This window comes from Drosophila willistoni (assembly GCF_018902025.1).
Source record: "Drosophila willistoni isolate 14030-0811.24 chromosome 2L unlocalized genomic scaffold, UCI_dwil_1.1 Seg196, whole genome shotgun sequence".
NCBI classification, from domain to species: Eukaryota; Metazoa; Arthropoda; class Insecta; order Diptera; family Drosophilidae; genus Drosophila; species Drosophila willistoni.
The window spans coordinates 8,465,450-8,482,512 of NW_025814048.1; the positions used below are offsets into that span (position 1 = coordinate 8,465,450).

The following is a 17,063-nucleotide window of genomic DNA, read 5'->3' on the forward strand; positions in this document are numbered from 1 at the left end:
AATAGAATGTTTTATAATATGTTTTATAAATTGTTAGGTACTAACTGCTCTTCTTTAAGTCAGTTTGTTTTCCTAGTCCAAAATGAAGTTGATATTGTGCTTATGAAAATCATTTCAGGACATTTAAGCCAAGTAAAGCTCTAACATGAACTAAGTTGGTTAAAAAAGAAGAATTCAGTTTATCAAACTATCTGAAAGGGAGCTTAATGTCAAAGTAGATCCAAAGATTGGACTTTCGGTCGGTGAGTATTCCCTAAGATCCTAAGCAGTCATGTCTTAGGATTAAGCAGTGCTAAGCACTGGAGACTATATTTGAGTTATGGGTTTATTATTCTCTGACTACGTCTCTGGCTCTGTAGATTTCATGCGTAACATGCATGCCGCAATTCGCATGCAACTCTGGCAACGGCAACAACAGCAATTTTTATTTTTTTTCCATTTCCCCCACAATTTTTTTTTTTTTTTTTTGCCACACACACACACGGTGCAGGGAAAATGCTTTCAATTTAGCGACGAGCACGATTCGAGCGAATGCATTGCAATCAAAATGCGGTTAGTTGCGTGTGGCAGCAGCAACGACAACAAGCGGCAGCAACAGCAACAAGCAGCAGCAACCAACCAAGTTGCAGGAGGAGAGCCACAACAACCGCGGTAACAACGCTGACAACACAATGACAACAGCAACAACAACAACAACAACAACAACAACAACGTCAACAACAAAAACAGCAGCAAAAAAAAAAAAAATGACAATTGTCAACAATTTTAATTTTCATATGCACGCAAACAAGGATAAATGTTCGGCCCGCTCCTTTACCACCTCTTCGTCTCTCTCGTGGTAAATAAAAAAAAAATTAACCCAATCTAACTACTTGATATACACCATTCGACAAAGGGTATGGCTAAATTGGCCAGATGTTGGTAAAGTAGAGACACGAAAGGTACAAAACCCTTGTTATTTATATATATATTCTTAATCTGCAATCAATTTTGAAGTACTTTAGAGCAATCTCTAAGCGATGCGAAAGTCGTGAAACGAAAGTCGCCTAAATAAAGATAACCGACAAAACAAAAGTTTTGGAACCTCATGAATTATATATGTACCTACTTATATACATATATTCTTGATAAGCATTATAGCATAGTCGATTATGTGATAAGTCGATCTAGCCATGTACATATGTATATCTGCCCGTTTGTCTGTCTGTCTGTCTAGACTATTAAAGATAATCCATAATTTACGTAATTTAAGCAAAATTGTTTAACTCAAAGACTACAACGACTTAATACATCAAGTGAGGGAAATTTGTGAGAATTCACCTCTAAAGGTGATCAAATTTCAAAATGCAATAACAATTTTCCCTGCAAAATGCGAGATTTTCCCCATAAAGATTGTCAACTAGATCCCAACTATCTGTATATACACCGCTGATCTGATGACTGTTTGGTTGGTTTCTATTTTTTCTGCTAATATTATTGATTTATAATAGCAACTTATATTTTATAACCCAGTTTTAACTTCTGTTCTACTTTTCGATCAGCAAAATTCGTCAGTTGACATCTTTTGAAAAGTGTTAGAACATTGAATTTTTAGTTTTTTATACAAAAGTGAATAGGTAAAAATTTTGTTTGTTTTATTAGCTATTGGGTGAGTCGGTTTGTTTTAGAATCGCCCAGTTTCCAGTTTATTTTCTAAAAGAAGTTCTTTATATGTATTCTTTGATGTATCCGCATAAGACTTCATGTATGCTCTTTTAAAGATACAAAAGATAATTCTAATACTTAATTTTGGATTCTTTAGTGATAGTTAACAATTGCTGATCGAACTCACCATTTTGGTGAGGGAAAACGAGCAATTTGAAAGGAAAACTGTTTTTGGATATCGAATTGTAACCACTTTCAGATCTAAGATGTAAGTTTTGGGATACAAATTTCCTCATTTTCCCACGCAAGGATCTGCAAAAGTACTTAATCTGTATGTACATTAAGGTGTCCCTGACAAAAAAAAAGAACCTGCAATGTTCTCTAGAAAGCTAAAATATTATGATCTTTACAATCTGGTTCAATCAAGCAACAGTCCTTTGAGGTTTCATTTTAAAAGTCTGAAAGAAATCAAACTTCTTTAATGCTAAACGTCACAACATTGTAAAGGACATTCCGAATGTCCTACTGGAATTTAAGATATTAAAAACTATTGAAAGACGAGCCAAAATTTTTAGACCGATACCCGCTTTTTATTTATTATTTGTTCCATTTGTTCACTGAATACATTAAATACCAAATATTTATTTCTATCAAAACTCTCATTAATCAGATAATTTTCTTTTTAAATCTGAGTTTACATGGATTATCGAAAGTTCTTTTTTTAAATATTAAAAGTCTATTAAAAGAATATAGGAGAGTCTAAAGTTAAAGAATGAGCACTTTAATTTTTGCAACTCCAAACCTTTTTTATTTAGTTTAAAAACCATATTTAAATATTCCATTCGATAGAGTATTTAGTGGGCGACATGACGAATTATCTTTCTAATTTAAATACACAAAACATTTTTCGGTTTATTGTCTGCGGTTCTTGTGGTTTGTTAATTTTGTGAAATGAAATTGTTGTAATTTTGTTGGTTTGATTTGTTGCCATTTGCAGTGTTAATATTAAATTTGTTGTGCTGTAAATTGCTTATCAATTTTCTAAGTGCCTCCACTCAATTGATTTAGTCCATGGTCCTAGGGCTAAAAGCTTATTAATTCATTAATTAAAAACTGACTATAAATACATAAATCAATTACCAGTTTCAATAAGCACCAGAAGATGAAGATGAAGACGAAGACGAAGACGACGAACCAATAGAATGTCGAAGACGAAGACTAAAAGAGAGCAAAAAAGGCTGAAGGCTGAGGCGAAAAGCTGCACTGATACTGGGCAATTACTTTGTGTGCGGTCCAGGCAAAAGCCCTACAATGGCGCAAAAGGACAAGGAGCGATAAAAACGCGGCAAAGGACCCAACATGGCGCGTTCAAAGTGCACAAAATGGCGGTAATTCGCGCTTTGTTGCTTGTGCGCCCATAACGAATGAATGAGAATTGAGTAAAATGCAACAAGAAAAACGCAAGTTGAAAGAAAAATGGCAAACAAGAACGTCGCTAATAAGAGAGAGGGCGGCAAGGGCTAGTTGCCAGCAGAAAAAAACCCACAACACAACACAAAAAAAAAAATAGAAAAGAAAAGGAGAGCAAAACTCTTGCAAAATGAAAACTGGTAGAAAAGGGCAAGCAAAAGGGGATAGTAACCCGGCCACAATCGCTATGCAAGCTGCACTTTGTCCAACGCCAAAGCGAGAGATATTGTTAGCTTTTTGTTCAGCAATTTTCATTTTTCCTTCACTTCTTTCTTTCGTTTTTTTTTCTTTCTGTTGCTTCTAACACCTCGTTTTTCTTCGCTTTGGCTTTGCACTTTTCTCAGTTGCACACAGCATAGGGAAAAAACGCAGTTTTTTCTTCGCCTCCTCTTAATGATTTCCTTTCGTGCAAATTATGGAATTTTTCTTTCCGTTTCTTTGATTGTTAGCAATTATGTTACACCAAGGATCTGTCCATATATATATATACGTATTTATATATCCATTTGCTACAATTAAAATATAATCAACATATGAGTAAGTTCTCAAGATTAATTTTAGGTTTAAACTGGAGTTAAGATACATGGGTCGTATACTTGATATTTTTGTGGGGTTTTTGAATATTTGTTATTACTTAAAAAGTAATACTTATACAATTAATTATTTTTATAAAATGTTTATTGAAGACTTAAGAACATCATGTTTATTTTGACATTGATCATCATTTGATCATGTCTTTGAATTTCTTACTTATTTTAGAAGTTCTTTAAATCGTTTTTATATTAAATAATGACTTAATTCAATGATGGAAGCATTATTATTATTATGGTCCCACCCTATAAATTAGCTGAGTCGATATACAGTGGCTTTAAAAATATCTAATTTATATCAGATTTAAAAAAATATTTATATCGTTTGACGGGAACTTCTTTTGCAGTTTAAGCAAAAAAGTTCTTTAGAACAAATTGGTGTCGTAAAAAGACTCAAAAATTATATACAAAATTCAACATACTAGGGCTAAATTACAAAATATGTGGTATGCATTTTATCCATATTTTTCCCAGATCTATAACTTCCTTAAAGGTTTCATAAGTGTATATATAATGTTGAAGAAATTTGAAACAAAATCGTTTGAAATTTTTGAAATTGAACTCTGATTTTTTCGTCTGTCGGTTCGTCTGTCGGTTCGTCTGTCGGTTCGACGGTGTAAATTAACTTCACACCTTTAGGAAATAAAACTTGGTATTTAAGAGATAAAATAAGAAAAATTTTTTGGAACGGACCACTATATCACTTACAATTAGTGCTATACAAAATAACGTAAGCGGACTTTGAGTATCTTTAGGAAATTAAGTAATGAGAAAGTTCTTAATGTCTAACATCATATTTCCAAGTTTGAAAAAGATCAAATAAATAGAATACGAGATATAGTCCATATAATTTGCCAACAACAAGCAAAACAACAACACTCATTCCAAATCATTTTGCTCTTTGGCACAACTTGATGGCATTTTTGTATAGCAAAATCAAATCATAATCATAAAGTTACTCAAACTGAAAACAAATAACTCTAACTATAAATGAAATTCAATGTCAGGTCATATGCCACTTGACTGACCACAGTAGTAATAGAATGTACTTTGATAGCTTTGCAGCATTCATTTAAGTATCTCATAGTTATAAATCCACTCGATGTGGTGTCCTTTCAACTGTCTTTCGTTTTTATTCAACTGGCTATGAAATATGTATCTGTATAAATGTATGGTCACAGACACACACACACACACACACACAGGCAGAGCAGAATGGTGTGTATAAATACTTATATGAGTTTCAATGTTTGTAGTGGCTACCGCAAAATGAAAAATCAACAATAGAGTGTTGAGTGCCATCAAATCCCCCTCTTACCATTTCCCCATCTCTTGTTGCTCACTGGCACTCTTGTTGCATATAGAATGTGAAAATGAATAAGTGAAAGAGTTTTGTCCCACTGATTAAATGTGCAACCGAAACCAAATACAGACCAACAACCACTGAGAGCTAGGAATTTATGTCCACTTGTCAAACGAAAATTGTTTCAAGCTTATTTCGTATAATGGAAAAACAAAGAAAGACAAAAGGAAGAAAAAAAAATGTATCTTATAGATACTTTTTAGGAGTTCAAGCTGCAAAATGGCACAAATTTTGCGCTTAATTTCATTTCCGTTTAAGTGCTGCCCATGCTGAAGGAGAAAAGGAGCAACAATGGAGCTGAAAAGTTCCAGTTGAGGCAGTAAATTTCATTTTAAAAGCATTTCATTTACATTTTGTCCATTCTCAAAGCGAACGAAATGTATCTGAAAACGAAACAAAATGGACCAACTTGGTTGGCTACAACAACAACAACAGCAACAAGAAAATGTGATGTGCAGGTGGTGCCGATGGGGTTGGTAGGTGAGTAAAGGGGCAGGGAAACTGGGGTAAGAGCGGGCATTTTTATTGTTTTTACCATTATTACAGGTGTGCGATTTTTATGACTCAAACGTTGCCGAACTGATATGCCTCTGCCCGCCACCATCCCGTGATGTCTCTCACTGGGACTAATCCGTCTGGGCTATGGAGGTTTTTATGGGATCGGAAATTTTAACGATGCATCTTTGGGAATTTGTTTAAGAAATCTATCTATACATTTTGTTATTGCTCCTTTCTACCTTTTGTTCTTTTTACCCCTCACACCCCACACCATTGCACTGTGTCGTCTTTTTGGGCTCATTCCTGGATGATTTTTCACTTTTGTGTCTGGGCATCTTCTTAGTGTTCTCCCTTCTTTTGTTGGTTGTTTGTTTGTTTTTATGCGCGACGTTGGTTGAACGCTTCGCTGCCTTGATTTGCCTTGGCTTAGCTTTCGAACCCCATGCCCTGACCTATGACCAAAGAGGTCCTGGCTGGTCCTGTTTGGTCCTGACACTGGCACTAACACTGGCACTGGTCCTTGGACGCGCACTCGTGCTTACTTTTGCTCTACAAAGCAACACAAATCGAGTTTGCGAATAAATGAAATTACTTTTCGGTCTAATGACCATCATCTGCTGATTTTATTAGATTTGTTTTTCCCTTCCACTCTCCACTTTCCGTTCACTTATTCGCTCTTTCTCTTTCAACTGCTGTCTCTCATCTCAGTTCTCCCGTTCTTCCTGGTCGTGTGTTTGTTTACTGCAACTCACAGCAAGCAGGAGAAGATAGAAAATGAGAATCCCAACTTTAAATGGCTTTTGTGCCCAATCGCCGTAAGGCGAAAAATGTTTGATAAGGTCCTCTGCCCAGTAACAGGAGCAGTGAGCAAAGGAACGGAGTTGAATCATCATCATCATCGTCGTCATCGTCACCTCTTGTGATGTGTCTAGTGAGGTTAATTGAATCTGAAGGAGGGTGTCAATGGTTAGATGAACTTCAACCACAGGCACTAACAGACACTCGTCTGATCTATTGTAGGTGATATGCACGACTCTACATTTGGAAACTTCAAACGACAGAAATATTTACACTATGAAAAATATTGATAGAAACATTGTCACAAAAAGATGAGGTTGAAATAATGTTCAATGATTAAAGTTTTATATATTAAACTGTCCAATGATTATAATATAGTAAAGGCTTATTTATAGAGAGTGTTGCAAAAATATCTTAAAAATATATTTTTTTATTAGCTTTTTCTGTACAGATTATGACCTTTTTTAAGTCATACCTTAAATTAAAATACTGGTAAATTGCCCGTCTGGGCATTGCACTTTACATATAATTCCAAAGTCTATCAAAACAATAATTTTGAAAATTTTAATGGTTACAACGTATTTATGTTTATGTTCTTTCAAAGTCACAATCTTGCAATTGATGTTGATTGAATTTCCAAAGTCTTAGCTTTAAAAAAATCTACCTAAAGTGTTTGTGAATTGTTGTTAATTATTTAAACTTTTTGTCCAATTCTGCAGTCTCTTCATATTTTCTCATTAAAGACAGGGTAGGTAGGTTAGGTAAGAAATTTCATTCTAATAGATGTGTAGATCAATAATAATCAAAAGAAAACAAATTGTTGATTGATTTTGTTTGTATTAAACATTCTATTTCATAAAAATTAACTGACTTTCTAAAGTTCTTCTAAAATCACAGAGAAATTATGAAATTACTACTTTAACAATCGTAAAGCCTAAAAGTATGCAATTTTTTTAAGAATCTGGATAAACTCGTGTTCCGATTTGAAACTTATAAGCTAAATCACCAAAAAACTATGAAATTTTAATTATAATATTATGAAAAAATTTCCAAAATAGATTAAAAAACAAAAAGTAAGCCTAAAAGCATGAAAAGAGGCAAAATTGTTTGGTTTTCAGAATCGGGATAAACGTGTGTTTCAAAAATAATTATTCCATTTTAGTCCTTTTAGCATCCTTGCGAAATTTTAGAACTTTTGGCAAAAAAAAGGACTCATTCTTTAAACTTTGCAAAAAGGATGAAATAGGATCACCATCTATAGATAGGTCACTGCTGTAGTTTCTAAACTAAACGTTGCCTGATTCGGTCAGGTAAGTCGTTTGATTGTTTATTTATCTAATTCTGGTTTTAAATTTCGATTTCATCTATGTATTTGTGTGTATGTATGTGTATATTTTTGCCATGTGTATCTAAGGGACTTAGCCAAAAGTAAAACAAGAAAAGATGAAACAAAAACAACAACAATTGGGGCCGCTGAGCTTACTGTGAAATATATATTTGTTTATTCACAAATCCTTCGCTTTTCTCACCTCACCACCTGTTGTGTGTGGGGTGTTGGCCTCCCGTTATTTTGTTGCTGTTGTTGTTGTTGATGTTTGCTCTTTTTGCTCGTTGTGCGCCGCATTTGCCTCTGACATTTCATTTTTATGAAACATCTTATTTTTCTAATTTGCAACAGCAGGTGTCGCCATTTTCTGCCATTTTGTGCTTATATCAAAAGCGGAGCCAGAAAAAAAACAAAATATGAAACAATCTCCATTTAATCAGATATACTGCCGACTGTGGAATACCCTTTAATAAAAGGCGGTGTTAATCGAATGAATAAATATGTGGAAAGTAGAGCAAATACGTTAAGTTTTCATTTATTATATTTAATATATTATTTTCATTATTTATACATACATATTTTCTATATATATTAAATATATTTATCGATATTTATATTCATATGAAGGAATAACTATCTAGTAAGAATTTTATTGATGCGTCCTTTGTACGCCTTATCGATTTCCGACCTAACAATTTATCGATTACAATGTGGCCTTCTTTTATATGGACATCGCTCTTTTTACCTTTTTATAGGGTACCAAAACTTCCCGTTTTAGCCTTGCCTCTTTTGCTCACTCCATGATGACTCTTTCTCTCTTTTTTACTTCCAGGTTGACTCTGCTCCAAATGTTTAATAACGGATCCCGCTCTTGCTCTCGCTGCTCTCTAGATGTTGTCGTTGTTGTTTCTTTCTGGTGTAAATTCAGTTTACTGTAAAATTTAATAGAAAGCAAATTTTTTTTCGCACATGCAAGAGAAAATGTGGGTGTGCAAGTTTATGCGTGTGTGTGTGTGTGTGTAGAATAAAGTGTGTTTGTGTGCGTAAATTGGGGTCTTTTGTTTATAGTGTTTCACATGTTTGCATATAAAGTGAGAATTCTTGTTAAGCGCGCTGTAAAAATTCGTTTAATAAGGCTCTGAGCTGTGTCGGTCTCTCTTAAGAATGCCATTTATGCTGTGGGTGAGAGGGGAAAGGAGGTGGACATGGTGGGTTAGACCGTTAAGAAGGCAGGCGAGGGGAGTTGCCAAAGGAAGTCTTTATTAATTCATAAAACGACACAGAGAAAAGATGTTGTCAGGTGTTGCTGACGATTTGCCATACGCACATACACATACTTAGATTTTTACATATGTATGCGTGTGTGTGTGTTTGTGTATTGCCTTTATGGCAAACAACAGCTTGAGGAATTGAAATTGAAATTTCTTTCGCATTTGGCCTAAATTACTGAAAGAAAAAAGGCTGTAAAAACAAAAGCAAAGACACAAAGCGCAAAAAAAAACCGAAAACAAAAGCAAATATTCATATAACTGTTTGCTCATATAAACGGTTATCTCATGGGGCGTATCAAAATCACGCTTGATTAAGTTTTTCAAGCCATTTAACAAATAAGCAATAAAATCCTTGCATTTGCCAACCAACTTTTTTGGAATTGGCCAACAGCAACAGGAACCACCCCGCAGGATTTTGACTTGACTACATTTTCACTCTTTATTTTCTGTTTCTTCTTAAGGGGGCAGCTCATTGCCTTAGTTGAAACGTTACGTTTTTTGTTTTTTTTTTTAATTTGATTTTGCATTTGTCCTTTATTGGGCATAGAAAAGACCCAAATTAAATCTAAACACAAAACATACAAACAAAATCTCTCTTAGGACCAATCTAAGCTAAGGCTAAGCCAATTCGAGCCTCAGGTTGGTTTCTCTCTCTCTCTGTCTCTGTCTTTCTGTGGCTAATGGGCAAATGGAATTTTCGTAAATTAGCATTAATTAATCAATGTTGGAAATGAATTTCCACTCTATACGCACAGACACACACACACATACATGCATATAGATGTACAAACACAGAAGCACAGTAGTTACTGTTTGTCTAAGGTCTTGAGGTCATTAAATAAATAAAACTTACTACAAACAATACACTGCAAGAAATTACGTACTCCATAGTGGTATTGCTTAAGCAAATACAGAAACTAACCATTAATTTAATAACTTAAAAGAGTTTTGTAGTATATTTAAGAGATATTCGATTCCAACTAACTCTAAATACTAACTCGTTAAGTTTTTTGTTTTAATATTTTGTTAAGTGCATGCATTGTATGCATTGCACACATGCCAAATCCTTTTGAGCTTGAGGTCCTTAGGTAATTTGACATTTGAAGGCAAGATTAAACTCGACTGCTGCCGCATGCAGCATGTAGCACAGGACTTGTACACACACACACACATGTACACACACATGCACATGTACACAATAAGATTCCACTAGGTTTGGCATTTGTATGTATGTAAACTTTAGCTTAGCCAAAACTCATGTCAGACCCTACAACCAAAAGGGAACCAATTCAATATTGAGTTGTTGCCATTTGCCTTTTGCCCATTTTGTGATACCGAATATTTGTAATTAGCCAATTCCATTGCCATTTACATGCTGCTGCACCTGTGACTTGTATATCTAACATATAAATATTATAATCTATGCATATACATATATATATCTACATACATATTTATTGAATCCAATTTGATTGGACTTCAAAGTTATTTTTGTCTCGAAATTGTAAATATATGTATTTTGTGCTAAATAATCACACCTGACAACGTTAACATCAAAGGAAAATGTCGCCCTTTGATGGATTGAAGGCTATTTAAGGCACACACACACACAAACACACAGCTGGCCTAGTCAATCAAATGTGTAAAATCAGTTTCACGGTCTTAACTCTCGTTCAGAAAGCAAATTGCCTATTTGTGTAGCATACTTATGTGCGCTTTATGGCCTGAACACCTGGCCGAATAAACAAAATTGGGCAAAAGCTTTGATTCTATATAAATTGCAAATAACTCATTCGATGATTTCTCTTAAATTTCCGCCCCAATCAAATTGATTTGTAGATTTGCTCGTGTGGGTTTTTTTTTTTATTTTTTTGTTGATTTTTGTTTTTTTTTGGTTTTTTTTTTTTTTTTTTGATATTGTCATATCTTGCATCCCAATCTGGTTTGAACGTTTTACATTTACTTCATTTACTGCGTCTACCAAGCCAAGTCAAAGAACACCCATAAGCTATACTACTAAAAAAGCGACATCCATCCAAAGGTTTTTCCATAAATATTCGCCCAACAGGTTTGAGTGGCTGATACTTAATCTTGTGCTTGTGGACAGGCTATTTGGTACAAAAATTGAATGACAGTGCGCGTTGGTCGGCCAGTCATACAACCCTTAAGCAAATAGGGCAAAGGATTGTATTTGGTTAGCATGCCCGTACCGCGTATGTCCAGATGGGCCCAATCCACACACGGGACTAGGGTGGACAAGATGGCCGCTGCTAGGCATGATGAGGCGGGTCCCCGGCCAGTATTACTCAGATCATAGTTGGTGTTGGAAGTAACGATCTCTCTGTAATAGCGGAAGGATGGGAAATGCCAAATGCGATCGCCAGTGATGCCGCCCGCCTTTTTGAAATTTTTGAGAACATAGTCCGAAGTGGCCCAAAGACCGCTGGCACCACCGCCAAGACCATGGCGCACACCCTGGGCAACTGTTCCAATGTCAACGATCAGTTTGGGCTTGAAAGTTGTCTGAGCGTAGAGCAGAGGATCGGCTAGCATCACCACTGGAGCTTTGCCGACATTCTTAACGCCCATGGTCATGCCATTGAGTAGAGTGACTACGTCACCACATTTTACAGCCATGCCCGAGGGCATATGCTCACAGAGAGGCATCACGGCGGTGATATTTATGGGCAGGGACAAAGCTGAAGCAGCCCTCAACACGCCCACACAGACGGCGGCACCAGCCATAGCGCCACGGTATTCATCCATTCCAGTCTTTGGCTTCAGACACAAGCCACCACTGTGGAAGGTTAAACCTTGGCCCAGCAACAGGACTGGCTTATCCTCGGGCGCGGTGCCGCAATAACTACACTCCAAAATTATGGGAGGCTCACAAGATCCCTTGGCCACCATGAGGAAGGAATTTAAATTCATATCCTCAATCCAGTCCATGGAACGCACCTCGACGCTCACACCGCAGGGACAAAGGGAATCTACAGCTGCCTGGGCGAAAATTGAAGGTGTCATCTGATTGGCTGGCGCATCCGTCAAACGTCTGGCTAGATTCTGCGATTCCGCCTTGAACAAACCACGGATCCAGGCATCGGTGTCGCCCTTGCCAAACATATGCAATTTGGGCGTGGCCGTACGATCCTTCTTCCGCTTGTTCACATTGCAACGCCACACAGCCAAGGCAGCTCCTTCGGCTGCCTGTTCCGGATAGTCCATGCCATCGACATATACATCCTGAATGTTTTGCATCTGGAGGGCACGGGCTCCTGTGCCGGCGGCAATCCGCACATTCTCCATGCCCTGATCCAGCATCTCAACTGCACAGTAGCCGGCTCCTGAAGCTCCCACTCCGACTACGGCTACTGATTGAAACTCACCTTCGAGGCCGCTGAATAGGATGCCCTTGCCCACAGTTCCGTCCATGCCGCGTTCCTTGATCAGAGCCATTATTTTCCCACCGACCGCATCGTCCAGAGTGACGGCATTCTCTGACGTCTTGGCCGGTTTATCACCCTCCTTGGAGTAGACGCCGACAACCACGCCCTTGGTCGTATCGCATTTGGTTCCATAGTTGGCCTCCTCTCGAACCACCGCCGTTGTCTGGAAAAGACGCCGCTCAAGGGCCAGGAAACGATGCGCTTTACGTAGTAAATTTAGTTGACGAAACGAAGGCATTTTTTGCTAATTTTTTTTGTGTGTGGTTTTTGTGTATTATGTTCTTAAAGAATTGTTTTTTGATTTTTTGTTTTACTATTTTTTTGATTTTTTTGTTTTGCGATTTTTTTAATTTTTTTTTTTTTTTTTGTAGAAAATGCTAAAAAAAAGTTGTACTTAAAGAATTAATGTTTTTGTGGGAAAAAATTTTGGTTATGTACACGTAAAAATTTTGTTACACTTGTGTATTTTTGTGAATTTGGATTTAGGTTTTTTTTTGTATTTTAATTCTAATTTTTAGCGTCTGTTTGTGCTCCGTACGACATTCTCTAATAAAATGAGAATGTACATTTTATACTTGAACACTTTGATTTTTGACAAACAGAATGAGCAAAGTCAAAGCCTAGTTTGACTACAAAAAAAAAAACAACAAAAAATGCTATGAATGAAAATTATGGAAATTGAATTTTCTTTTGTAAGCAGCTTATCCATATGAATTTTTAATTAGTCGTCCAACGACAATTAATTTTCCAAACCAGTGATTCAAGGCTAATTAAGATGGGACTGGACTGGACGGGAAGGAAAAACTTTTTGCGGAATGGAAACAATTCGTCTTTTAATTTAACTATGAAAAACGTTGATTTTTAATTGAAATTAAATGGTGAGTCTATCTATAATTGAAAATATGACTAAAGCTTATCTTTGACTCTCTCTCTCTCTCTCTCTTTGCAATATTTTGGACAAAATGCAATTTGTATTTAAACGAAAGTTTCGTCTGTTATGCAAATGTGCAAGAACATAGAACACAAATTGAAAATGTTTGCTTATTTCTCACCTTTGCGCTTGACCTGAGCTCACAGGATGATGATGATAACACACACACAGACATACACAGGACAGGACAGAACGACACAAACTTTTGCCCGCCAGCCATACTTTTGAGCAGATACACAAACACACACATAGACACACACACACTCCAATAGTCCTGACCAAATGGACATGGGTACAGTGGAAATGTGTCAGCATTGGTCTAACGTTTTCTGCCTCAGACAGTCATAAATGTCGACCGACAGTGGCGTAGGCAATAGTCCTATTTGAATTCTAGACCATCTGAAAAAGGGATGTCATATCCATGCCATTGCTTGCTTACCCCCCTGCCTCCTTCTACCTCTGTACAAATGCAAGACTGATAAAATATTTGCTCAAGTTGAAATAGTTCAAAGTATAAGTAGATAGTTGTGAACATTTGTCTTTGCGCGCTCGTTTGGAATTATGCAAGGTGGCTGGTTGGGTAAAGATAAGCTCGGCTCATTTATTGGCCAAGCATTGACCTTAGGCAAAATTGTTTTTGCATTTTTGGGGTTTCTTACTTCTGATTATTATATTGTTTCATTTCAAAGGGTATTATTAGAATACTTTGATGATTAAATCAAGAATACATCCATACATACGAGTTTTGAACGCAAAGTTATATGCCTTTCTCTACAACTCGCAAAGAAAACTATTATACTAAATCATGCTATATCTTCGGAGGACAATTGGAATATCCTGTATCCATCGAAGGATCTTATAAATAGATCGATGTGTTTTTATAATCCCTCAAGGAACTCACTAAATATCTACAAAATGCATGTTTTGAAATTTATTTCCAGGAACCAGGATTTTATCTTAGCCATGGACCATAAAATTCCGGGAAATGGCTGAAAAATTCATTTATAAAATAAAAAAAATTTTATTATTGTTTCATTGCCGGATTTAAGCCTCTAAAATTGTGAAATTGGACCCTTAAAGTATGCGATTTGCTAAAAAAAATATACATTGATTTCAAAGAATCTTTCATATACCATGCAACATAGTAAGTATCTATGGACAAAAGTAAGTGTCTATCCAAAAATTCTGTATTTATTTTATTTTTGAATGCTTTTTCCATACTTTAGGTAGTAAAGTTTAAACATTTCACTCCCCGGATCCGCCACTTATAGTTTTTTGTGTCTTAATGGCCTTATTTGAGTAGAACCCCTTAGAAATGTTGGAGCGATATTTTTGAAGGGGTATTCAAAATGCTTGAAAACAGATAAATAGTCCTCATCCTGGAAGATCCAAAGAAGATGAACTATCGATATCGTTTTATATCTTGTTAGTATATGGACTCGACAACCTTTTGTTATCTTATTGATTTGCTCTAAGATCTATTATGAAGCAGGACGAAAGAAGTTGTTTTTTTTTAGGATGCTTCTCTGAATCTACATTATATAGAGTCCCCATATATTGGCATCAGAACAAAAGCTTGGCTCTTCTTTTTTCCAAATGATGTCTACGTTCCGAAATACTTTAGAGGACATAGAATTTTATAAAATTTCCTCGAGTCCCAGAAGCACCAAATAAATATGCTATAGAACATAATTAATTTTTTGACAGGGAGATAAAAAACAAACAAGCATGTTATAAGGGTATACAAACGTCGATATGCTTCTAGGATGCCCTCTCTTAACATGCTTGAACACCTTTTCGGGTCAACTTCAAAGACTTTTCAAATGTGAAATGCTGCAGCCGGAAGCATTATCCTGCACGACACAAACACACATACGTTTCATTTTTATTACATTCAAAATAAAAATGCTTTAAAAAGTATATTTCATATTTTGTTTTATTAAAATGTAGATTTTTTGTTTTTTTGTTTTTTAATTTTATTTTACTTCTTCGTTTACAACTAAATGCTTAGTAACTAAAAGAAATTCGAAAATACCTTAAGTACAGTCAAAACATACACAAATACACTCACAAATATATACAAATATATATATACTTGTGTGTATATATATTTATATATACGTAAATTTAGTTGTGCAATCTAAGAACATAGTCAAAATGCCTTGGCAAGAGAAATAGAAATCATTTAAGTGATATCAAAATAAAAATTGAATTAAATGCTTTTTGTTTTGTTTTTTGTTTTCTTTTTATAAATAGAAGAGTATTGCTTAAACGATTTTGATTCAGTTGGGATTGGATCGGAGAGTGTGTACAATATGTCTTATATTTTGTCTTGTCTTGATTTATGGGAATTATGTGGATTATATAAAAAAACTTAACATCACATTGCATCTGTTGTTTCCAATATGGTGATTTGAATTTTACACACACTGCATTTATAATACTTGAAGTAGTTTCATTACGATATGATATACAAAATTGTTCAGTTTGCTTTGATGTATGTTGTATGTATAACTATATACTATATGTATGCATATTATAACGATTCGAGAGGATATGAATGTGAGAAGAATTTGCAAGAATTGTTTTTTGTTAGCTAGCTATGTTTTTCGGGCGTGTCTTTGTTTAATGTTTTCGATATTCATTCTCATTTGATTTGATTTCGTTTTTTTGTTTTTTTTTTATATATCGCATAAATGCATACTAATAAATGCTTATAATTGTTTATTGGCTTGTTTAAAACTATTTGTTGTATTTAGGAAGTTGATTTGAAGCAAAGAGTAAAAAGTCTTCATATGTTGGTTTTGTTGCGTTTCGAGTTTAAAGTGAATTGTTGTGCTATTGCTTGCTTTTACTTTTAGTTTATCCTTTTTTTTTTATTGTTTTGCATTATCAAAAAGTTAATGGACGTGCTGCATGCTGTCGATGCTGCTTTTATTGCTGCCGCTGCCGTGGCTGCTGATGCTGCTGCTGCTACTGTTGATGATGATGTGATTGAAATTCTCTGATTTATGATATCAGACATTAGTTTTGCGGAATATATCATTTGGATGCTGATTGCTGCTAAAATTTTGACGAGTTGAACATTGCTGTAACGAAATAAAGATCGGGGAGAAAATTCAATCAGTTATAAATGTGAATTTAATATTAAAATTAATAATACAGGTTGACCATTTCGAGCACATACAAAAGTGTTTTAAGTTTAATAAGTGTGTTAAGTGTCCTAGTGTTTAGTTTTTGTCTATCACCTTAGGTTTCTGAAAGAAAGTCTTTTAAGTTTTTAAAAAAAACTACATTTGAAATGAAATATTGTACAAGATATACATTTTATTTTAAATTTTATTTTAACCTATTAATATATTGGATATTTCAGGGTTTAATAGGACGTTCTTCTTTGCTCTAATACATAATATCTAAGACTTAGATTGGCTTAGATTGTAAAATGTGTCATATTTGGCACACAAAAGTATGCAATAAAGAGTCGAAGAATTTTGTAATTGTCAGGAATTTATGAAGTATCTTGCATCTAACAAATTTTTTTATTAGGAATTTAAGCAACATGAACCATTTTTTTCAAACAGGACACATTCTAAAAATTGTTAATAATGTGGAAAATAATTCTTCTACTTCCTATAGCATACTTTAGGGTACATATTCCACAATACAAGGTCCCCCGATTTCATAAACTCTGTACGAGATGGGCTAAACTTAAGTTTATAATCAGA

The 17,063-nt window shown here is 35.2% G+C and overlaps 2 protein-coding genes across 3 annotated transcripts in view; both read right to left on the reverse strand.

Moving 5' to 3' along the window:
* Nucleotides 1-10,933: 10,933 nt before the first annotated feature.
* On the reverse strand, nt 10,934-12,964 carry LOC6640251 (cytosol aminopeptidase-like). Its single transcript, XM_047010246.1, has one exon. It carries the CDS (start codon nt 12,643-12,645, stop codon nt 11,047-11,049), a length of 1,599 nt encoding a protein of 532 aa, XP_046866202.1. The 5' UTR covers nt 12,646-12,964; the 3' UTR covers nt 10,934-11,046.
* A 2,526-nt stretch (nt 12,965-15,490) lies between these two features.
* LOC6640250 (semaphorin-2A) overlaps nt 15,491-17,063 on the reverse strand; it is a 41,158-nt gene continuing 39,585 nt past the window's right edge. For both annotated transcript variants that reach the window (XM_023182044.2, XM_002062991.4), the window contains exon 14: nt 15,491-16,427. In XM_023182044.2, the coding sequence (XP_023037812.1) occupies nt 16,356-16,427 (72 nt within the window). In that variant the 3' untranslated portion in view covers nt 15,491-16,355. The remainder of the gene's footprint in view (nt 16,428-17,063) is intronic.

Excerpts from the sequence above, each read along its gene's own strand:
- LOC6640251 (XM_047010246.1), bottom strand. The coding sequence starts at position 12,645 with ATGCCTTCGTTTCGTCAACTAAATTTACTACGTAAAGCGCATCGTTTC.